Source organism: Pituophis catenifer, unplaced genomic scaffold (genome assembly GCF_029215685.1).
Source record: "Pituophis catenifer annectens isolate HBS135680 unplaced genomic scaffold, rPitCat1.0.hap2 SCAF_1, whole genome shotgun sequence".
In the NCBI taxonomy this organism is placed as follows: Eukaryota; Metazoa; Chordata; class Lepidosauria; order Squamata; family Colubridae; genus Pituophis; species Pituophis catenifer.
The window spans coordinates 261588828-261614265 of record NW_027256881.1 but is presented as its reverse complement, the minus strand read 5'-3'; the positions used below and the strand labels follow the sequence as shown (position 1 = coordinate 261614265).

General features: G+C 38.1%; 1 protein-coding gene across 1 annotated transcript in view; it reads left to right on the top strand.

Annotated features, from left to right (window-relative positions):
- The first annotated feature begins 3352 nt into the window (after positions 1-3352).
- LOC139327657 (anoctamin-3-like) overlaps positions 3353-25438 on the top strand; it is a 75152-nt gene continuing 53066 nt past the window's right edge. Inside the window, exons 1-6 of the mRNA XM_070957544.1 lie at positions 3353-3511; positions 5705-5805; positions 9197-9241; positions 16613-16744; positions 17289-17395; positions 22759-22814. Coding sequence (XP_070813645.1) covers positions 3359-3511; positions 5705-5805; positions 9197-9241; positions 16613-16744; positions 17289-17395; positions 22759-22814 — 594 coding nt within the window. The 5' untranslated portion in view covers positions 3353-3358. The remainder of the gene's footprint in view (positions 3512-5704; positions 5806-9196; positions 9242-16612; positions 16745-17288; positions 17396-22758; positions 22815-25438) is intronic.

The following is a 25438-nucleotide window of genomic DNA, read 5'->3' as shown; positions in this document are numbered from 1 at the left end:
CTGGAAATATATATCACTTTTTTCCAGTCTTACTTTCTTGTCTTGTCTTGAGAGGTCAGTTAAGGTGATGAATAATTGACTGCAAAGATTACAGAAGAACAAGCTGAGCAGCACGTTCTTTTATTTCAAGCTGACTGGTAGAAAAGTGGAGAATAGAAGGGATAACTTTTATGATGATAGTTCTTTGCATTTCACCAAAGAAATGGGAAAACATCAGGACAACAAATGGCTACAATGAGCTTGGTGGAGTGCCAGCCAGCGAAGGAGCTATTATCCAATACATCTCCCTTTAGCCATGTTGGTGACAACATAGTCAGAAATAAAGCTTGATGCAGTGCAGTCTGGAACTTATTAATGCAGAATTGTGATTCATTCTATAAAAGGGACATTGGTTCTCATGAGGCAGCTTTAATTCCATATTTAAAAAGTTACCATTAAAAAAATAAAGTTGCTGAGGGAAGCTGGAATTCTGGGGACATCATAGACATATCTATGCAGCTTTCTTGGCAGCAGTATATACATTTGCCAGTGCTTTCTTTGATTTTGCAGTTTAGCTACAGTCCTAGTATTTCCTGGTAAATCACCTGCCTAACTAAGCCCAACCTTGCAGTATGTTTTATCTCCTAGAAGGTCGGAGAGGTGTCGTCACCTGAATTAATGCATTTTTAAATCATCAGAATCTATTGCCTGTGGTTCTCTGTTGTTTATTCAGAACACAGCTAAAGTAATACCCTGTTTCCCCCAGAAACTGGTTGTAGAATATTAATTAATTCAAACTTCAAGTGCATAATTTCATCTTCAACCTGGCACCTTCCAGGTATGAACTTCTAGGAACTGCAATTCAAAATGTCTGGAGAGAACAAGAATAGGACAAGCTGCCAAAGACTAATAGTGACCTGATTCATTGTGTGGGTTCTAATGAGGTGAAGGAGCACCAAGAAGGAAATATTGAAGACTTATAGAATTCCCAAATTTGGGGAGTAGAATTACACTATCTCTCAATTTGTCCCATACATATCCTTTAGAAAAAGTCAAAATCAGGGGAAACAAAATGATATTGGGGTGATACAAAACAATTCATCAAGGATTGTGTGTTAACAGTGGCCATAGATTTCTGAATGAGTATAAGGGCAGGAGATAGATTCACTAATAAAGGGAAAATAGAGAATGGGATATTTATCAAGTAAATAAGTAAATAACCTGAAAGATGATAACTGACTAGCTGGAATCCCAACAAGAGCAAATCACTTATCCTGTTGTATATTTACATTTTCTGCTCTAGTACAAAAAGAGAGCTCAGGGATGGTGTATAATATTTATAGAGCTAATTATATTTTTCCCACATTTCCTCCATCCTGTTAAACATCAACTTTACTGATAACAGAATTATGGTATGTGTAACATAGTACTTGCTCGTGATTTCCACTTACCAAGAATATTACACTTTTCTGTCATTCTGAATCAGTTTTTTTTTCTTTTTAATTTGATTTATATGCCACCCTTCTCCGGAGACTCAGGGCAGCTTACAATGCGTTAAGCAATAGCCTTCATACTTTTGTATATTTATACAAAGTCAGCTTATTGCCCCCACAAACTGGGTCCTCAATTTACCTACCTTAGAAAGGATGGAAGGCTGAGTCAACCTTGAGCCTGGTGAGATTCAAACTTACAGTAATTGCAGACAGCTGGTGTTAATCACAATGCTATCAGTCTGCTGAGCCACCAGGCCCGGTTCATCTGAAGCATAAGACTAGGACACAAAAGAGAGAAATGCTGAACCTATTTCTTCTCTATTAGTAGAATCTGATGCTATTCTTTATTAATAGGTACTATAGTGTTGCTGCTCCCTGATATTCTGTATACATAATGAACAAAATAATGTATTAGAGTCAATAAATCAGGAGCAGTTGCACCTGGATAGATACCAAATCTATTTTCTTGCTTGTCCTTCTTCTGTTCTTATATCTTATATCAAACTCCCATATAGGAGTTTGGTTATTACTGAAAAGCTCATCCAAAGGCTATAAATATTCCTGAAACTGAAACAAATTGCAACCTGCAACATTTGAGTTCAGAATTTTGCTGACTTTCTTCTGTTTTGTCATTTCATGAATTGTTTTGTTTTGTCACAACAAAAGTGGAAGTCGTTGTCAAACCTAGGCCTCAAAGCCATGAAAGGTGTTTCTCAAGGGTAGGATTTAATTATGCTTTATAGGAAAGGCGAGGACGATGTGTTTAAAAAATCTTCATGGAGATTGACTATCTCTGTGGAATAGTTTGTACTGGTTTCTGAGCAGGATGTTCACAGGGAGGGTCGTAAAAGTCAGAGGGCAGCCACAGTTATGTGATTGAAGGCCTACTTTTTATTTTTTTTTTATGTGCATCACAGTTGCCCTTGTTTCTGAGGAAAGGCAAAAAACCGTCAAAGCTAAGCAGCTTCAGGGCTACTGAGACTGCAAGGAAGGATGGATTGGAATTCAAAATGTTGCCACTGATATCTGGATAACAGATTGGCAACCTGAGAACTCTTCCATGCTGCCTTTTCCAAAACTGAACTGAACACTTTCCTGCCTCAAAACTGTGCTGTTTTGAGGCAGGAAAGATTAAAATAATAACATGTACTCAGAAAATAGACTTAACATAGTGATTTTACTTTTAATAAAACCATTCTAATATGAATAATTTTTAATTTCCAATTTCTTCCACTTGTTTTCACCCAACTATTTTGGATTGTATGCTTGATATTTTGGCTTTTGACCATAAATATACCTGTACTTTAATAATTGTATGCTTAACACAATTAAAAAGAGATGTGCTGGTTAAAACCTCAATTAGGGAGTCTGAGGTTCAAAATCTCTGCTTCATCGTGGAGTTTATTAGTCAGTCGTCCAACCTACCAAGATGTATTATAGGATAACATTAGAGGAGTTCTCCTGTATTATTACTGATCCTTTATGAGACCCATCAAGATAAGTAAGCAAAGAAGCAAAGTTCTCAAAATTCTTACAAAAAAATCTTTTGTAACTCACTTTGTACCATCAACCTACTTATTGAGTCCCATATCTGCCTCCTGCTAAGGAGACATCATATAAATTTACAGGACTATACAGGATATTCACCAATATCCTGTTTACCTTTATCTAAATTTGTGGATTTTAAGGAACAAATGATTTTAAAAAATTTGAGAAAGAGCAAGGAGTACTTTCTTTTAGGTTTCTCTTCTGTCTTGGATATAATTCTTCAGGCTAAAAAGAAATCATTGTTCCTAAAAATACATCCCATGTTTTTAATCATTGCCTGGACTGTTTTGCTATGTTTAAGATGTCCATTATATATCCCCTTTTTCTTTCAGAGTGACATGTCTGCACTGGCAACATCGGGTTTGTTCTTCAAAGATGGCAAAAAACGTATTGATTACATTTTAGTCTACAAAAAATCCAATCCTCAAATTGAGAAAAGAAGCACGTTTGAAAAGAATTTACGAGCGGAAGGATTAATGTTAGAAAGAGAGGTGAGTAGCGCTTTCTATTTGCTCAAAATGACTGCTGCTGTGAGGAAAAGCCATTAGATGATTTGCATCTTACTGAAGTGATTGCAGGATTAACTGGACTTTACCTTCAAAGAAACCATAGGAGACCTTGTAGAGTAGAAAAGAGGACTGGTTAAGAAAATGGGCAGCTTGACAGATAGTGTAAAAAGTAGGGGAGGAAGGAGGGAAAAAAGCAAATAAATGTTTTTTTTAAAAAAAGGAAAAAAGAGAGAAACTAGTAGTCCATGTGAAAAGCTAAAAATAATTCTATAAATGAGTACGGAAGAGTTTTGTTGATGGACTTCTTTAAGGAAAAACAATTTATTGTTTGATCTGATCATAACAAATTGTTCAGAATCAACCAAACTTCTGAGAAGTGAGGGGCAATTTATAACCTCCTCTCCCATCTAAGATGCAATTCTTTAAGGAAAAGGACATTTTGGGCTAGTGGCAGTGAGATTTTAAAGTATTATTTATGCCCTAAATAAATTTAGGAAAAAATGATGCCACTTCTCACCAAATAAATTTGGCTTCATCATAAATACAACAGAACAATCATAAAGCACAGGGGGGAAAATGACAAATTGTCAATTGCTTTGCAGTATAAAATAAAAACAGGGATTTGGGGAGGGGGGAGGCAGATTTGGGGAGGGACTATTGTCTTCTCCTCAGCCTTGTGAGAGTAGCATGAACTAGAAGCCTGGAAACTGGAAGGTCTTTCCTCAGCCTCCAAAAGGTCCTATTTGTGGCAGAACATACCTGTAATATTAGATTATATGTGCAGTTTTCTTGAGCATATAGAATTGCTTGGATATATGCCTTTCTGCCACGAACTAGCCAACATGTCAGGGTTCCAAGTAACACCCCCAATGAAAGAAAACTCTTGAGACTTGAGTTTCCTCAAAGTTACATTTTATTAGAGATATGTTCTGTCCCCGTCTCCACACACACACAAACACAGCCAGCCGAGGGTTAAGAAAGCACTTGGCACGCACACAGGTCGTTATCTAAACTTGGCAACAAAACAAGCACCGTCTGCCAAGAGCTTTACTTCAACAGATAACATAAAATACATACGAATTGTAAATAGTCCAGCTCAAACAATATCCCTTCGGCTGATTTACATGTTGTTCAAGTGACTAGCCAGAGTTAGTTTTTGTTCATCACAGAGTTTTCAACGGCCACCACACTCTCTTATATAGTCTCTGGGGTGTGGTCCAGTGACTCAGTTATAATCCCTGGCATGCCTCCTTAGCTGCTGCAACTGTTTATCACGCCTTCGTTGGCGTGGATCCAGGAATGACAGATCACCTCCCTCGCTCTCATCGGAGACACCTGGCTCCTGGCTAATCTCCTCTTCCTCGGCCGGCACTTGAGGCAATGCCAGAGGGGAGGGGCCTGGAGAGGGAGGCCTGGCCGACTTCTCTTCTTCATGTTTGGAGCCTTCTTCCTCCGATGAGATAGGCTCAGAGGGCGGGGCCACAACAAGATGTCATATTGGCACATCTGGGAAAACCCAAATCTGAAAGTTTCCAGGTTTTCCCCACCCATGAAAGTTCAAGTCCCTGCCCAGCACCCACATGTCCATCACGTTCCAATTATCCACCGTCCAAAATAGAAACACCTCCCAGTCATCCAACTCCAGGTGCCAAGGCAATGCATCCTTGACTCTCTGAGAAAGGAATGTTATTTTGACTACATATCACCCATACTCTATGCAATCCCCCCTCCCATCACAGTAAAAAAATGTGGCAGGCCTGAAGGCCCAACGTAAAAGATGACTGCCAGGCCTGACACAACACTCCCTTCTTCACCATTATCTGAAGGATTGCTCTGTAATTTATTAAGAATAGTCAAAAAAATAACTTATGGCCTTATAGGATAACAGCCATGAAGCTTCTGAACAATTGTAATAACTCTATTCTTTGATAAACTGCAATCCTAGATTACAGGTAAGCCAATCTTCCTCTCTTTTTTTGACCAAGAAGAAATACATACAGGATATTTATACAATACAATATCTGTATTCTTCTGTCCAAGTAGATAGTTTAAATACCATACACTTACGTAACTAAATGTGAACTTTTTTAGAGGAAAATACAGAGAATGCCACAATCCAGCAGAGAATGCTGGATCTGAAAGATTTGTGCCTGTCACATTGTTTCTTTTTTGCAGCCAGCTGTTACAAACAATGACATTATGTTTGTAAAAATTCATTGTCCTTGGGACACACTCTGCAAATATGCTGAAAGAATGAACATTAGGATGCCTTTCAGGTAACAATAAAATGCTTAATTTTGTCACTTGTTAAATTAAGAATGTATTTTGCTAACGAGCTCATTTATTTATAGCTATCATAGTATTTTATTAATAGCAGTAGCAATAGCACTTGGACTGCACCTCTCTGAGCGGTTTACAATGTCAGCATATTGCCCCCAACAATCTGGGTCCTTGTTTTACTGACCTCAGAAGGATGGAAGGCTGAGTCACCTTGAGATCCATCAAGACTGAACTCCAAGATGTGGGCAGACTTAGACTGCAATACTGCATTCTAGTATGAGCCCACCACCAGGGATCATTGACAAACACACTACACTCTGTGAGGGATACTGTTGCTTCAAGGATCGCTGTGTTGATCCAATCACTGGGGAATCTTGTCTGGGAAGTTTTTAATGTAGGGAACAATATGACAGGATTCATAGCACTGGGTATGGCTAGGAGAGGCAGAAGATCTTCTTCCTTGTCTATATTTCCATCATGCAGAGTAAGTTAGGTACATCATTTTCCTTCCTACTGCTTGCAGTCCAGGAAGAGGACAGACACCTGAATCTTTGGTATTTTTATTACAGCTAGCAAAGAAATCAGATGTTAGAGTAAGCCAAAGATCTTTGTCTCACAATTGCTCAGCTAACCCATTGTTGATTCCATAAGCAACAGACAAAGTAAAAGCCATTGTGGTCACTCTCAAACATGCCTGTATAACATAATTTGGGTTCATCCTTCTAATACGATGAATTTATACCAACCGATAGTGAAATTTATGCAGTTCATTTGCTTGTGTACATTTAGCTCATTGAAAGTTGTCTTAAGGCACAAGCTTCTATAATTTTGAAATATCCAAAGAAGCTCTAATTGGTTCCCGGCTTTAATGCAAATTAATCCCGATGGAGGATAAGTACATCTGCTGGTTTATGGGTTTTGATTGCAGCCTCCAGTTATTTACTCCAGAGAAAAGGTCTTGAAGTTAGTTGGGCTCTTCCAGAAATAAATACATTATATCAATCATCACAAAATGAGTCATTGGCTTTAACAGAAAAATGCAAATCAATTTCAGGGAATTATCACATTGCTCTTTAGCAATGCTATAAACAATCCACTATTTCTCTCCTATTAATTTCACTCAGGAAAAAAATAGTAAAAGATGAGCAAGGAAAGATTAATAATAGCAGGATCGTTTTAGCAAGTTTTCCTATTGTCCTTAATAAAGAATTTTGCTCAGAGTTATTCCTTGCATAATGGAAAGCAAAAAAAAAAAAAAGACATTTAATGACAAATCCTTTAGATCAACAGTTCCCAACCTGGTGGCCCAGTTGGTGGGGGGAGAGAAGAGGGGAACTGGGCTGCACAACTAGCAGGCTGGCACAAGTAATGGGCTGGTGTGCATACATGTAAGTGCCCACCAGCCTGCCAACCATGTAAGTTGAGCTGCGCATGTGCGCACACATGCTCCGCCCAGCCACTCACATGGCCTAATTTCAAATAGGCCACAGCTCAGTAGTGGGCCACAGCTTAGGGACCCCTGCTTTAGATTTTAAGAGTTAAAAACTGATGGGATCTTCAGCAGAATCTGCTGCACCCACTACACATTGGTATCCTTCTGCCACTTCTTAAGTCTACAACAAAACAAAGAGAGTCAGTGTGGTATAGTAAGAAGCTGCATTTAAGATTCAAATCCATCCTTAACCACAAATACTCACTGATGAGTTGGGCCTGCTCCCGTCTCTCAGCCCAAGTAACTTTGTAACCTTACCCATGTACTTCTGGCTCATGGATCTCTCTTTAGGTCTTGTCCAGGTCTTAATTTGAGCTATATGGCAGGCAACTCAACCAGCTACTGTGTAGTAGGAAAAGGCTACAGGGCCAGAGCAATGTTCAAATCTGGACTGAATTTGGACCAAATCTGGAGTGAAACCCTTCTCTTTAAAAATGCCAAGCTGAGTGGAGAAACTACATGCAAGTTAATCTAATTCTCTGTCCCTGATTTAATGACATTATTTTAAGCACAGGACTCCTTTGGGCATTGGTATAAGATTACTGCTGAAGGCTGAAGAAAATCTAACAATTTTCTTGTCAGTGCTGTCCTTAATTTTGATTCAAAATTAATTAAAGATTCTTTAATAGCCTTGCATCAATCATTAGAAGCCTCTCAAACCTATATACCTTGACATGTGTTTGAACCTTTTAGGTACTGATCCTGAACCAAATATTTAAAGATTCCCAACGTGTTGCAATTTTACTTTTTCAACAACTCCTTTGAAGAAGACTGAAAATCCAAACTATAGGATTTTACAGTTTCCTACCCAACATGCAGAATGTTCGGCTTTGCTCAACAATTAGCATTTGTAGATTGGTCCTGCTTTAATGATCTACTAAATCTTTAGCGATCTATTTTTTGTATTATGTCATTAGCATAACAAAGTTGGTAAATTGTCCTGCTTTCCAGGCATACTTTCAATCTAATATGATATAGCTTTTCACTACTGAGGATTACACTGCTTACCAATCAGGGAGGTACATACAGTATGTAAGATACATAAACACAGTTTGTATATATATGCACACAGAAATGTTCCTCTTCAACTCTTCAACTGGAGAAGTTCCCTTTCTAACAATCATAAGGAGTATGCCAGTCAGATTATTATTGAGTAATTATTAAGTTTTACTATGAAAAATTATTTCAATAGTATCATACTGGTACTATTCAGCCAATCTGGTAAGCTAATGGAGAGTTAGTAGGGAGCCTTAGCACCAACTATCATAGGGAAACAGGGCTCCTGAGTGCCACTTTTAGCCGACAACTACTGGGTTGCCTACCGATGACTCATAAATGAAGTCACTCAGTCTTTGGGGAAGGCGAAGTAGTGGTCATTTTTAAGCATGATTTGTCTTTTTAAAAATCTGCAATTTGAATTCCATATAAATGTATCAATTTTCCTAACTAAATCAATACACATTTAAAAATGGAAAAATTAATACCAGGCAAAATTCCAACAGCTTGAAGAACCTATGCAGTTAGTTTCCATGGCATGCTTTTATGTATTGTATTTCCATATATAATTGGCTCATTCAGAGTTTATTGTAATCACTAAAGGATAATCGATGCTAGTGCAAACAGAAGCAGAATAGAAAATCAAATATTTCCTTTCTTTGCATCCAGCTATCTACTGCTCATGACTTGTGTATACAGTATTAGCTGATATTTTTGTTCATACTATTTGTGTTAACAGTTCAATATAAGTAGCTCAGTTTTTATCCAAGCCACTGAGCTTCTATCCACTTTCCTTTTGTAATGGTGCATGTTATGAAATTGCAGAGCTCTATATCTTGTATGTATTTCCTTCACCTTGATGTAAAATTGTACTCTGATGATTTTTGCTGTTCTTTCAGGAAAAAATGTTATTACACTGACTGGAGGAGCAAAACCATGGGCAGGTTGGTGGGTGATGCCTAGCTTTTAATTTTACCAGATAGTCATCCCATATATAATAAATCCATTCTAGCAGTTGTAAATTTATCACAAAGGGTTTTGGGAAAGCTGATTGAATAATGGAGGCAGTAGAACTTAGATGCTTATATATTTTCAGCTTTAAGCATGTGACTGACCTCACCAGAAATAAGATAACCCAAAGAATCTTCCAAAGCAGTGATTACGTTTTATTTGTAAATAACAATGAGGTTCAAATAAGAAACGTTTAAAGAAAATGGATCTTAAAATCTCTGAATAGCAAGACGTTTGTGGAAGCTTAAGTTTTGTATAGTACTTAGTACTGTTGTACTAAGTCTTCCAAAAAACATTTACTTTGAGGAATCTGGGGGAATTCTAATTTGTATATTAGATTTCAGGTCATGTAACACATCTTGTTAGCCATTTACCTGTGATACCAACAGCCACCATAGGCCATCACATTACATTTAGGAAGGAGATCAAAATATTGTCTCCATTAAAGTCCTTCCTTGGCTCCAATCCATGATTCCAACCAACAAGCTTTCATTAAGGCCCCTTCAGGTGAACATGACAAAGACACACTGAAATCATATATACTAAGCATATAATATCATCAGTGGCATCTTGAATTGCTTCTCCACCCCAATGATGATGATAGCCAGTCTGGGAAGTCAAATACATTTAAAAACAAAGAATACAAAAGCACAAAAGCAGAAGGAAAAAAACAATAATGGCAAAGAAAAGAAACCCAGAGGAAATCAAGAAAAGAAAGAAAGGGGTATCAGCCATCCTACTAAAGATCTAGATCAAGGGTGTCAAATTCACATCATCATGGCAGTGTCACATGATGTATCAGGGCTTTTTCCCCCTTCACTAAACCGGGCATGGGCATGGCCAGCGTGTGACACATCCGGCCCTTGGACCAGGAGTTTGACAACCCTGATCTAGATGAAGAACCAAACCTTTAGCAACCTTTGAAAAACCAGTAAGATAGGAAGCCCTTTAAATCTTGAACTGAAGAAAACACAGGGAAACTGCACTCTGGTGTGGAAAGTCTCAATTATTGCTTTTAAATATAAACTGTTTAAAAACCTTTTTCAAATATTAGTATTTCCAATAGTAACATAAATGTTTTATGAAGAATTTTTGCTCTATCCAGCTGTTTTCTTTTGAAAAAAAAATGTATTATTTCTCATGGAATTTAGATAAGTTCTACTGCACTTCCATCAAAGTCCATTAGGCAGTGTTGCTAGGTTGTTGTTTTTCATACAACAGAATGTGAAATTCTCTTGTTGTAAAGCCAATTTCTCCTGTGATGGATAAACTCCATATCAAAATTTAATTGGAAGGAGAAGCAGCAAACATAATACTCTGAAACAGAATGACAAAATGATCCTAACTCTGTTTCAAAATAATCATCTTGGATATTACATTTTTGCCTTGTTTTTACTTCTGATATTGATTCAGTATCTAAGTTAAGTAAAACTAATGAGAGTAAGGTAATGATCTGACTAAGATTTCTAGGAATATACATATTGTCAATCTTTAGCATATTTCATACATATTTAATTATTTATAAATATATATTTAATGTGAAAACTATTGCTTTTCACATGCAGATATTAAATATTTGTAGACTGTAGTTTTTAATAGTAAAAAAATTTACAACTGCTTACTTCCTCTCCCAGTCATGCACGTGCTTGCTTTGTATCAGATAGCTCTCCTATATTATATACAATACATGTTTATACTTAGTTGATTTAAATGATGTGAAATAAACAATTTTCTCTCAAGGAATTAAAATCTAAGCAGGAATCACATTCAGGCTACATTAATAAACATGACAGTTTATATCCTATGGAATTATTATGATGAAAGTTGTAACTCAAAACAATGGATTTATAATCAGAATTATTGGTTTGTGTGTGTTTGTTAATTCTGTTCTCTAAACTTTGATTTCTTCTGTTAGGGAAAATTCCCAAAGAGTAATTATAGTCAGTGCAACATCTTCCATCACATTAATACCAAAGCCACCTAGATTGTGACTCTAAGGAAGTTTTAATCACTTTTTTAGGATGTAGGCTTTTCTTTGAAAAGAAACAAAGAATATTTATTTTTCACTTAGTAAGGAAAGTAGATGGGGGGGGAGCAATACAACCCATAACCCAAAACACTGCAGTATGCTACTATAGCAATAGCAATAGCATTTAGATTTATATACCGCTCCACAGTGCTTTACAGCACTATCTAAGTAGTTTACAGAGTCAACATATTGCCCCCAACAATCTGGGTTCTTATTTTACAACCTTGGAAGGATGAAAGGTGGAGTCAACCTTGAGCCAGTCAGGATCGAAGAAATCTAATTCGTGGTAATGTGAGCAGAGTTAGCCTGCAATAATGCATTCTAACCACTGCACCAATATATTTTTGACTTAGGTTTTGTCAGGTAAGGTAACCCATTTTTTCATACAATCGTGTAGAACTACGTATGTTTGAAAGGAAGTGTACTAAAACATAAGTGGATTGCACATTGTGAAATGTGCCTTTCTGATGGCTTGTTCTCACATGCCCAGGTAATTTTTTTAAAAAACAGCTTGTTGCCTGCTCATAATACCATTTAAAAGCACAAAGGTAGCACAAAGATTGTTCATGCTATCAAGGTAGCCAAGACACTTTTGTGTGACTTCTAGGATTCAATGAAGAGTCGCTTATGAAGATGTATATTAGATCCGACCAAAGGCTTAGGTAGTCTAGCATTCTCTTCAAATAGCATTCTATCATATTCTTATCATTCTCTTCCAGTGGCCAATCAAAAATCAATGAGCAATCTCTGACAGTGATAGTTTCTTTTCATCAATCTCTCAGTATAATGGGAGTCTGATGCTTCTGGTTTTGCTTGTAATGAATAGCCATCATGATTAGCAGCCTCTAATATCTTCTCCATTATTCAACTAACCAGTATTTAAAGCTCTCCAACTTGCTGTCTATTTCCACAACCTAGGATAAGGAATTCTATACAGCAGTGGTCCCCAACCTTTTTATCGCCACGGCCCGCTGAGCGCGCGCAGGGGTGGGGGCACGGCCCAGGAGCTTTTGCGCACGGCCCATTGCGCACGGCCCAGGAGCCTTTGCGCTGCAGTGTTCATGTCCCCCGGCCGCTGCGCGGCCCGGTGCCAGGTACTCCACGGCCCGGCACCGGTCCGCGGACCGGGGGTTGGGGACCACTGCTATACAGTAACTGTAGATTGTCAAGAACAGTCTTTTCTTCCGGGATCTTCCAGCATTAAACTTTCCTAAATAACTTCATTTCCTAGTACTACTAGTACTGGGGGGAAAAAAGATCCCATTCTTTTCTGGGAAGTCCATGTCGTAATCATCTTGGTTGTCCTTTTCTAAACTTTATCTTAGAATCTTTCTTGGGTATTGGGGAAAATGCACTGCAGTCATATCATTAATTTGTAGAATGGGATGTTATGTGCAATTTTACTTTCAATTTTCTTCCTATTGATTCTGAAAGTGGATTTTTTTTTTTTTTTGCAATATATAACTTCCTTGCGTATTCAGGGCTACTTCAATAAATTGAGCTCTTTTTTTCCATAAAAGGATATTGCTTCTTACATTATATTTTAAAGGCAGTGTGACACACAGATAAATTCCATCTAGATTAATAATTTCATTCCAAAAAAACAGTATTAAAGCACCCAATATTCTGTTTATTCCCAAATCTTTTCTCCTAAGAGACTGTTTTGAGAGGTTCACTTACCGAACCGAAGTAAAAGAACTTTCTTTGACAGCTTCTCAACCCTGACAGTAGAAGTTACTATATATCACTGGAGTTATGATATTGCTATTTGTAACCTTGTCCTCTATGACTTTGTTAAACTTTGTTTAAGGTCATTCCGGTTGATAGCAGTTAGTCTATGGAAATAACAATTCAGCATTATCATAATGCCAGAGTGAAATCATCGAGGCAATGCATCTCAAACTCTGATCAAATATCATTCTTTCATATTCTTATCACTTTGTATTGATAAGTTCTGAACACAGATCTCATTTATATAAATTGTAATAATTTATATAATTATTTATAAATAATTATAAATAATAATTTATAATATATATTACAGTTTATAAACTGTATAATTTATGTAAATTATACAGTTTTTAAAAAATAAATGCAAAGGCTTAAAATAGATTAATCTGAATGTTGCTACACAATGATATCTATTTGACACTTGTAATCAAAGTTTGTTTTGGATTAAGATGAAAGAATAATTCATTCATTTGCTCTTTGCACTCATTTCATATTTGGTGCCTATATAAATCGATTTGCTTATCATTATTAAAAAAACTCAATTTTGTTTTTTGAAGGTATTACATGAATATACGCAAACTGTATTTTCACTTTACATTTACAATTGTAATTTTGCTTTTAAAACTAGACTATGCGGGAAAATGTCTATTTTTTTTCATTAAATGGATGACTGCAATAATGAAATGAAAAGCTAGACAGTTGTAGAAGTTGGATAACAGGATTCTTTATTATCCTCTTTTTAACAAAATTTTTAAAATATTTATGTAGTAAAATTATTTTTAAAATGCTTCTTAAAAATATAAAACCTTTGTAAAAAAGTTGTGCTTTTAGCTTTATACAGTATATGCAGTGATGTACTTACTGCTGGCTTTTCTTTTTGTTTAGTACACTCTGTCAAAATATATACTGCTTCTTATATTTTAAGTCAGACATATGCTCCTATAAGACTCTTCAAAAGAGGGCACCAGTTTGACCAATGAATACAAATTGGTATACTTCTAATGATTTTTTTAAAGAAATATTAAGACCGATATCAGCCATCACCCAGTTCTAGTTCTTGAAGGCAACTAAACCCTTCTGGGCAATGAAAGTGAAGGTGTAGGAAGCAGTTATAAACAACTTCAGTGGTTCCCATGGTAAAAATGCAATCATGATCTTCAATGACATTTTAACCTGAAAAAAAAAAAAAACACCAAGTTCATTGAAGAAACCATGACTTCTCTGTCATGAAAATTGCACTAGAAGGACATTCCCAGCTTCCATATATTTTTAGCAGTTATGACAAAGTCATTGCATTTGTTACTGCAGATTTTAAAGGCCTTTTGCTTTTCTATATACATTATTATAATTATCGTCAAAAGTACTTAGAGATCTAAGGATCTCCTATCATTGATTCTTCCGTGGAATAACTTTCTCAGACAGAATTAGTGCCCAGTCTGGGAACCCACCCCCTTGTCACATAAGCACATTTCAGTAATGCATAGCATTTCAATAATACACAAGGTTGAGGAGACTGACTGCTCAGTCAGTAATAAGAATCAGGGCTATCAAAGCTTCAGGGACTAGGCCCCATTGTTGAGCATGAGACAGAACACAGCATCAGTACTAGAGATCAAGGCCATCTTACCTGTTTACTGCCATATCTCCCTGTGCTTGCCTTCTCCCTCTTAAAAAACCCATCACCTGATCCTTGACTTCCCACCTCCAGATCAAAGGACCCTATCACAGACTAGAATAAGATGATAATATTTCAAAACAATTGACCTATGTGATGCCCAAATGCCTCTGTAAAGCCAGCCTATCTTACGAGCCTCCTCCTATATACTAAATATATCTTAGTCATGTACTTAATGATCTCCTAAGGGATTTTTGGGGGGGAGGTAGAGGTTTTTTTTTCTCCTTGGACAAGTCCTCGCAGTTTTCTTGGCAAGATGGTTTGCCTTCTTCCTACAACTGAGAAGGAGCAAACAAGTGACTGGTTCAATGTCACCCATCTAACTTTATGCCTAAAGTGGGACTAGAACTTACATTTTCCCAATTTCTAGCATACTCATCATGGATTTCTTTCATTGGGATATGAATTATCCCAATGATGTATAAAATTATGTATAAAATATTCCACCTGGAAAAACAGTCAAGCATTCTGTGAGTCATATGGATATACCAGTAATATTAAATGTATGGATTCCTAGCACTTGTTTTAAGAGGAGGTAGGCTTCAAATAAAATTAAAATCTATTTCAGAGTCAGACATTAAATGCATGTGATAAATAGGATCTTTTTATTATTATTATTATTATTATTATTATTATTATTATTATTATTATTATTATTATTATTATTATTATTATTACACATTTTATCTTTTCCAATATTTTCTTGCCATATTATCTCTCTCTATTTCTCCCTCTCTCCCTCCCTCTCTGATAAGCATTTATTAAGACTGGCAGAGTTTTAATGGCACAACTCCTTACCCATTTATATGCACAAATAAGCAGGTGTACCAGTTAAGCTTACTCTTACTCTATTTAGCTGAATTGCCAATGAGCATGCAAAGAGCTGCAGAACATCCCCAAATGTTTGTTAAGCATTAGAGGCATTTAGAATTCTTGGAGAGGACCTTAAATTATGCCATCAATTTGGGGAAGCATGGACCTACTCTCCTGAATAATTCCCTTCCCTAAATTAACAGAGAGCAATTTCATTTTCATTCTATTCTTCTGCTACCATTATTGTTCTGTTTTGTCTAACCAATATTATTCACAGGATTCCAGATATCTCATGACATTTGACCATGGATTCCCCTTCATGCTATTAAAGATAATTAGCTTTAGTTTGAAACAATAGCAGCAATGCTCTGACACCATAAATAATAATCAGATTCCATCTAAAGCTCTTATCTTACATTTAATACTCTTTGGTGATTCAGGAAGAGGCTGGAGCAAGGACATATTAAACTTTGTACTTCTCACTAGCTCTAATTCTGATCCAGATTGGGGTATTTTGTGTGTACAAGGGAATAAATCATGAAAAATTGGAGTATGATGACATTCATTGCATATCCTTTACAGTTTAGTCCTCAGTACATTGAACATTGAACACTGAACATTGTTCAGTCCTTACATATATCACTTGGGGGAATCTTTCTGTAAACTGGGCTTCAAACAGATATGGGCTCTTCAACTCCCATCACTGGCCATGCTGGAATCCATACATCTGGAGGGCACCCAAACTGGAAAAGGCCATTTTAGAGCATTCCTACGGGCCATTTCCCTTCTTCTCCCCTCTGTCATTAGAACTGTGTTTTAAATTATAAATATTTTTATTTCTTCACCTTATAGACTTATATCTATATATATATATACCTTATATCTACCTCTTGTTTTGCTTTAGATGAAAAATAATTTTAGAGACCATGTGATTGGTCTCTAAATTGATTTGAAGTCTAGCATTGTCCTTCCAGTATCCATTTCAGTACCTCACATATATAACAAAAGGTATAAAAGACATAAGGTAATTTAAAAAATATGGTTTCTTTCCCCCAGTTTCCAGAGGAATATGAGGGAACTGAAAAGCTGGTTGCCCAGAAATCCAATGAAACTTGATAAAGAAGCGCTTCCTGATCTGGAAGAAACAGATTGCTACACAGCTCCTTTCAGCCGAGCACGTATTCATCAGTATGTGGTGAATTTAAAATATATTCATAGAGCAATAATGTTTCTTTTTTTTTTCCTCTCAGGGGTTAACATAACAACATTCACCATTAACAAATGTAATGTGCAAACTGAATGGAAAACATAGCCCAAAAATGCTGGAGTCTATATTCAACAATAAGTTGCAGAAGGATTTTCAGCTGCATTAATCAGAAGCTGGTTCCACTCAACTAAAGTTGACTTTTTTAAATCATATTCATAATGGTTCAAAGACATAAGAGTCAGTTTAGTCCTTTGAACTCGTAATTGTTTTAAGATGTTCTCTGTAATTGCTTCATTGCATGGTGGCTTATTTCAAGCAACTATTTCAAGTTCTCTGAACAATGCATATTTTGTTTGATTATTTTTGTCCTATCGTAACAGCTTCAAAACAGCTTCAAAATGCAGAGATAAAACTATTAATATCAATATCTGTTTGAAATTTTGAATTTTATTCATTATGATAAATATTTCATGCTGGTACATTGACAGCTGTTTCCAACATTAATTGATATTGTCTCTTCAACAGTTTTACAATAAACAACAAAGACAGCTTCTTCAGCAACTCTACAAGGAGTAGGATGGTACACCACATGTTACAGAGAACGAAGTATGAAGATGGAAAACCAAAAATGGGTACAAGTTCATTTTAATATAACAATGCAGGTGCTGGAATTCTTGTTACTAGCTCAATTCTTCCAATAAAAAAATGTTTAGTCAATAATGCAAATCCAAGATATTGGTGATTCAAACTGGGACAACAGTGGCAATTACTAAAATCAGGACTATTTCTGTATGAGAAAGGAAAAGAGATCTACAAGCTACAGTATTTTCATGACTTCCCTCACCCCTGATTGACTTTGCCTTATCCATGTTCTTCTATTATTTACTGTTAATGGAACAGAATATTCAGATTCAATATTTATTTATTTATTTATTTATTTATTTATTTATTTATTTATTTATTTATTGTGTATTATGCTAAAATCTCATGACTCTCGGCTGTTTACAAAAATGTGCAAAAATAATTAAAACATCTCCAGTAGTATGATTAAAACAAATTAAACTAAATAACAAAACCATAAAATTAACGAACAACAACAAAGATGGTGCAGTAGGTGAGCATCATTAGAATGCTGTCTTGAAATCCTCTGTTTTTTACCAAGCGTCTGAAGCCATCAAGCCTCATTTTCACAGGAACCCATTCCACAGCACCAGCTTTGGTTTCTCTAATCTCCACGAAGTGTGAAACTATGAGGAATTTCTCTCCCTCGGTGCTTTAGTAGGTCATGCCAATACAGGTTGAAGAAGACATTCCTTCGTATATGCCAGCAGGATCTCAGACTTGTTTCTACTGCCCAAACTAACATATTAGCATTTATGTCCCATTACCTCAGGAGTACTTTCATTGCCGTTACTGTCTTTTGCTTCTGGGTCATTCAAGGTGTTGATTTTAACCTTTGAAGCCTTTCATGACATGGGATTGGGCTATCTGAGGGATTGTATCACTTCAGTTACATCAGCCCACCCCATTAAATTTGAGAAAAGAGAAGCTATGGTGCAGATCCATCAGCTAGGTTATATATTTGGTGGGTTCTGGGAGACCTGAATTCTCTTCTGTAATACCCAGCTTATGAAATATTCTTCCCCTACAAAATAAGCTTAGCTCCAACCGTTTTGAGATTCAAGAAGGTCCTTAGCTATGTCATCAGGCCTGGAGTCCCAGGAAGTTGGAAATATGCTCAGATGGCTCCATTGTTGAGGTAGCCATTTTTATTCTCTCTTTGTACAGGGGTTTGTATGTTTGTTTTTGTATATACTATTTATTTATTAATACACATTTTTACATATAGTCACTTTTATATTTGTGGGCTTTAGTTGTGCATTGCCCAGAATTGCTTTTGCTGAGATCAGCTCCTATACAAATTTAATAACTAAATCCTTCCCTGATTTTGCCATCAAGCCTCCTAAAAGATCTGATATGTCACTGACCAGATTTTGTACATGAAGGCATCAATGGTCTTAGCCAAGTTTCAGTAATGTGTGCCAGATATGCAGACTCATCCACCATCAGGCATACATCAGGCCATACATGAAGATGGCCTTACTACAAACAGACCTTCCATTCACTATCAGCACTTCTCTAGGATTCTGGCCACTTGACCTTGATATGGAGTTATTAATTTGGAAGTTGAGATTGCAACTATTTTGGAAGCCTCCTTTCCCCTGTAACAGCCCAAGTGATGCTCTTGACAAATCTTCTTTGGCTCAATACAATGGCTACACTCAATCTATCCTGCCAGAGTTGAGTAGTCCATCCCCTATTTTGTAATCATTCAGGATTTACACACACACCCCATTCTTCTATTCCTTACTTCTTCTTATAGCAACCTTTCTTGCTGGAAAAAAATCATTAGTGATTTGATCCTTTTTGAGCAGTGGACACCATATTTATTTATTATTTTATTCATTTATTTGTTTCAATTTCTATACCGCCCTTCTCCAAATAGGACTCAGGGCGGTGAACAGCCAAAGTAAAAACAGGACATACAAAATTTAAAAACAGTTTAAAATAATTAAATATTTTGGCCGTAAATTTAAAACAATCCAATTTAAAATCAATTTAAAATTTAACTCAAGCCAGCCCAGCTAGTTGAAATAAATAGGTCTTCAGGGCCCGATGAAAAATCCAGAGGTCTGTTATTGTACGTATCTCTGGGGGGAGGTTGTTCCAGAGGGTGGGCGCCGCCACAGAGAAGGCTCTCCCCCTGGGGGTCGCCAGCCGACATTGTCTGGTGGACGGCACCCTGAGGAGGCCCACTCTGTGCGAGCGTACTGGCCGGTGGGAGGCTATTGGTGGCAGAAGGCGGTCTTGTAAATATCCCAGCCCTAAGCCATGGAGCGCTTTAAAGGTGGTCACCAACACCTTGAAGTGCACCGGGAGCCAGTGCAGCTCGCGCAGGAGAGGTGTCACATGGGAGCACCTCGTCACCCCCATAATCCCCCGCATGGCCGCGTTCTGGACCAGCTGGAGCCTCTGGGTGCACCCCAGGGGGAGCCCCATGTAGAGAGCGTTGCAGTAGTCCAGGCAGGAAGTGACGAGTGCCTGAGTGACTGTGCGTAGGGAGTCCCAATCTAGAAAGGGGCGTAACTGGCGTATCAGGCGAACCTGATTAAAAAGCCCCCCTGGCCACGGCCGTCAAATGATCTTCTAAAGACAGCCATGTGTCCAGGAGGACGCCCAAGTTACGAGCCCTCTCCGTGGGGGCAAGTGATTCGCCCCCAATAGCCAGCGATGTCATCAGCTGGCTATATCGGGACACTGGAAGCCACAGCCACTCGGTCTTGGAGGGGTTGAGTCGGAGCCTGTTTCTCCCCATCCAGGCCCGCACGGCCTCCAGGCACTGGGACATCATTTCAAGGGCATCGTTGGGGTGGCCTGGGGTGGAGATGTACAGCTGGGTGTCATCAGCATACTGATGGAACTCCACCCCAAAGCCACGGATGATCTCACCCAGAGGCTTTACATAAATATTGAACAGAAGGGGCGAGAGGACCGACCCTTGTGGCACCCCACAAGCAAGGTGCCTCGGGGTCGACCGCTGCCCCCCTGTCAACACAGATTGCGACCGGTCAGAGAGGTAGGAGGAGAAACACCGCAGGACGGTGCCCCCCACTCCCAACCCCGCCAGCCGGTGCAACATGATACCATGGTCGATGGTATCAAAAGCCGCTGAGAGGTCTAACAGGACCAGGATAGAGGAGCAACCCCTATCCCGAGCCCTCCAGAGATCATCCACCAACGCGACCAATGCCGTTTCCGTGCTGTGCCCAGGCCGGAAGCCGGACTGGAGTGGGTCTAGATAGACAGCTTCATCCAGGTACCGGGGAAGCTGTTGCGCCACCACACTCTCAACAACCTTCACAACGAAGCGAAGGTTGGAGACTGGACGGTAGTTAGCCAAAACAGCCGGATCCAGAGAGGGCTTCTTGAGGAGGGGCCTCACAACTGCTTCTTTCAAAGTGGACCCCCTCACTCAAAGAAGCGTTAACAATCTTCTGGAGCCAGCCTCGTGTCACCTCCCGGGAAGCCAGTACTAACCAGGAGGGACACGGGTCCAATAAACATGTGGTCGCGTTCAGCCGTCCCAGGACCCTGTCCATGTCCTTGGGAGCCACAGGATCGAACTCCCCCCAGATAACACTCTCAAGACCTGCCTCAGTCATCCCGTCCGGACATACCCAGTCAGAGGCCAGCCCTTCCGAATCTGAGCGATTTTGTCATACAGATGCTGCACAAAATCCTCAGCTCGGTCCTGCAAGGGGTCATGCCGCACTTCCAGATGGAGGAGGGAGCGGGTCACCCTAAACAGGGCGGCCGGGCGATTATCTGATGACGTGATAAGAGCGGCAAAATAGCTAGTTTTCGCCGCTTTTATCGCCACTAGGTAGGTCTTAATATGAGACCTCACCAGGGTTCGGTCAGATTCGGAGCGGCTGGTCCTCCAACTACTCTCCAGGCATCTTTTCCGGTGCTTCATCTCCCTAAGCTCCTCAGAGAACCAAGGAGCTAGGTGAGTTCGGTGCCGGGTCAGAGGCCGCAAAAGCACGACATGGTCCAAGGCCCCGGCAGCCACACTATCCCAAGCGGCCACCAGGTCTTCAGCCGAGTCATGAGCCAGAATCTCAGGAAATGGCCCAAGCTCCATCTGGAACCTATCAGGATCCATCAGGCGCCTATTTAGTAAAATAGTCACTATTAGCCAAAAAAATAACAACAATTAAACAACCACACTTGGGAGACTAAAGGAGAGCTCTTTGCCTAATTCCAATATGAGTAAAAAGAAAAGTTCATATACCATATTAAGAAGCCAATAAAAAATGCTTAGTGAATAATAGAAATATTTCTGAATTAAAGAAGCAAGCACTTCTTTATGATTGAGATCCATATCACTTCCAAGAAAATATTGCTCTCTAAACCATTTTTCAGTACCCCAAATTGTTTCTCCCCACTGCTTTTGTGGCCAAACAGAAGCAATTTCTAATAAGGTTCTTTGATTTCCTCTACAAAACATTATTTGGTACGAGAGAGAGAGAGAGAGAGAGAGAGAGAGAGAGAGAGAGAGAGAGAGAGAGAAGGAAGGAAGGAAAGAAAGAAAGAATAATTGTCTCGTTGTAAGTTATAATTTATGGAATTCTAGAAGATTTTTTTTTCCCTACTTGATGCTTCCATTTTTATGAAAAAGCTTGCCTCAAAACAGCACATTCTATTTTGCAAATGGAAATGGAAAACAAGTTTCAGACTGAGGGAATTTCTTATCACTTTGTTTAATTCTGAGAAAATTCCAAATACATCCAAGATGATCTACTTTCTCTTTTGATGATAGAGCACTGTGAGAAGTAGATGCACTCCGCTATTGCTTCTACTACAGGTAGATATCAGAAAACAGTTAACATCAGTTAACATCAAGACAGCCTGTTGTGTCATGCATTCCTAGCAATGTTGCTTTATGATCCTTGACTGATATTACATTGTAAAACAGAATTCACCAAGCCTTAGAATGTGAGTGGTGTTTAGGCTTGGGGAGACAGATTAATTTTATTCCACTGATGTTTCAAGTCATGTTAAAACACATGTATGCAACAACTATGAACTATTTTCTTTTGAATCTGGCCATCTGCCAGCATGATCAGAGATAAAACCCATAAATGTGGTTCACTGCTGTACTTGGAAGGCTAATCCCAGTCATAATAATGAGCAGAAGGTTGGTTTTTATATGGGACACTGTAGAACAATTCTACTGAAAAACCTTGAGATAATAAAGCCTCAAAGTCAGAGTTCTCAGCTAATAGGATTCCAAACTTGAAACAGTTTCATATCTATATTTTCCTTTTTATTTATGTTTAAAGAAAAATGTTTGGTACTTACTTATTTTAATATTGATGTTTGTTACATCAATTACATTTCAAAGATTTGTAACACGTCTTCTTTCTTTTAGGCATTAACAGATTGCTCAGCAATGGAACGTATGAAGCTGCATTTCCTCCTCATGAGGTAGTTTAAGTAGCAATGTTTTAAGTGTGATATGCCTATGCTAAACTTGCTTTAATCTCCTGGAGTCCTTCTAACATTTAAAGTTAGAGTATTTCTGTTTAAAGAAGAGTATTTCTGTTTCTCATGTCACTCTGTGGGGCTTCTCTGGGTGTCTCTTTTTTCTGACAGTGATAATATGTCTAATGCTATTGTGCAGCAATTTCTGTAAGACTTCTCTGAGAAGTTATTTTTTTTCCCCTGACAATGATAACATGTCTGATGCTTTTGTACAGTTTTTCTCTGTATTAGGTATTTTTCATTGCCTGGCATCAGCCCTATCTGATGCTTATTTACTCAGAAACAAGGCACAGGGAGATTTATTCCGTACCAATATCCAAAAGGTTTCAGCCTAAAATATAGAGCTAGTTCCTGTGCTATTTTGAAACTCTTTCCTTAAAATACAGGGAAGCTATAATTCATAGAAGCTGCCTTATACAAATTTTTCCTCTTGAGAGACCAAATTTTAAATTTCTGGCTCATACATTTATGGCTGATATTTTAGAGTCTAAGTAGTTACCACTGATTCCATTCACTGTGTTAAATCATGACTGCTGTGTGTTTTAGAGAAAGAGAGAGACAGGGTGTGTGTGAGAGAGATTTAATATGTGTTCTGCAGTCACAACATAAATATAGTTTTGGTGCAGACAGTTGAATAGAACTCAGCCTGAAGTATACTTTAAGTATATATTACAGAGAAATATATACTTAAAGAGGAGAAATTCTTGAAAAGGGTCGTGATGCAGTCCAGTCAAGAAAATATTCCTCAGGGCCCTTACAGGTCCTAATCATAGTGCTTGGCTGAAGGCCCACTGCCCGTCTTGTCATGACAGTGTGGAAGAAGATTGTCTCAGCAAGACAGAACACTTTGTGCCCTGGCACAAACTAATTCCTTCCTGTAAATCTGAAAATGCACCTGAATTGCAATAAGATGACATGATGCAGCACATTGGCCCCCAACCTTTTGGGCACCAGGGACCGGTTCCATAGAGAGAGATTTTTCCATGGACTGGAGGGGATGTGGTTTTGTGTACTGTCTCCATCCAGCGGATGCGGCTTCATTTGTTTGCGCGGACTGGTTTCTGACATGACACGGATTGGTGCCAGTCCATGGACCGGGGGTTTGGGGACCCCTGTTGTAGCATGTACTTCAGTCAGAGATGCAGGCATTTGATGTACACATAGCTTCAGTATTAGTCTCTTATCGTGCACTGGGTAAGACAAAAAGAAAAAAAATTACAGCAGGAGTACTGTTATTGTATTGCACACACAATCTTCCTACCTTTCAAGATCAGTAGAAGGTGAAAGAGCTTATACACGAACATAGTAATATAATAGGAAATTTCCTCTGAATGGTGGTGATTTCCAATTCAACGCTTATTTTCAAGACTGTTTACTGAGCTAGAGTTTCCCAAATTGTATTCTGTGGAACTCTGGAGTTCCCCAAGAACATACATGCATACATAACATTTGTGTAGTCACCCATCACCCAACCAACGATAGGTGGCTCCCAAATATATGAATCCTAGGAGAAACTAAGGGCAAAAGAAGATAAAAGAAAAAAGTTCATGCGTGTACAGACAGTTTTGTCTCACTAGAGTTCTTAATCAATGATTCTAGGATTCATTCATTCTTTCTTTCACTCATTTAAAATGAGTGCTACAATCTTACAAAGTTTGAAAACTCCCATTTTATATAAGTATATTCTACTACTGGTAGTGTTACGTTATCAATTGATGCATTTATTTATTTATTCAATTCTTACAATGCTTCAATTGCATTATCTTTATTTTTTATTGATTTTATTGTAATTTCTTGATTGTTGTGAACCACCCCTAATCACTGTGAGTTAGGAGGCATATAAATTTAACAAATTATAATTGGTTGCATTCAGTCAGAAGTTTAGGCTGCATTTGTCGTTTTTGTCCAAGTGATAATATTTAATAATAATAATAATAAAGGAAGCATTGTTTACGAGTATGTGCAGAACGTCTGGATGGGTGGGCGGAGCTTCCCACCGCCACTACTACCAGTTCGCCTGAACCAAGGCAAACCAGTAGCAACCCACCACTGTTCTGAGCTAACTTCATCAATTTTTATTGGATATGTTTCCTCATCCCCAAAGTGTACATAGGAGTAGAATATTAGATCTGAATCCACACTTTCTATATGCTACATTGGTATATTTAGTAAATCGCTGCTTCTCCTCCTCAATGTTTAATTGTAATGTAAAAATTAATGAGAATGAATGAGATGATTATTATAATGTATTCTGTAAATATGCTGTATAAATTTCCATTAATAATTAAGGGAGTCTCTCAGCTGGAAAGTGCTGCAGTTCCGCAATGTTGGGACAAAACATTTCTAGATAATTCAGTCTGATTATATTTCAAAGAAATGTTTTCATGCTGCTAAGAGGTTTCTGAGCTGTATCAGCTCTAGAAAAAAAAGGATGTTTGCTTAGAACTGTTCAATGTTACATAAGCCAATTATTAATAATCTCCTCATTTTTCAAAAGAAGCACTTATTTTAATAACATATTTCAAGACCCCATTTGCTATAATTATCATACCAATTCTTCTTTATTT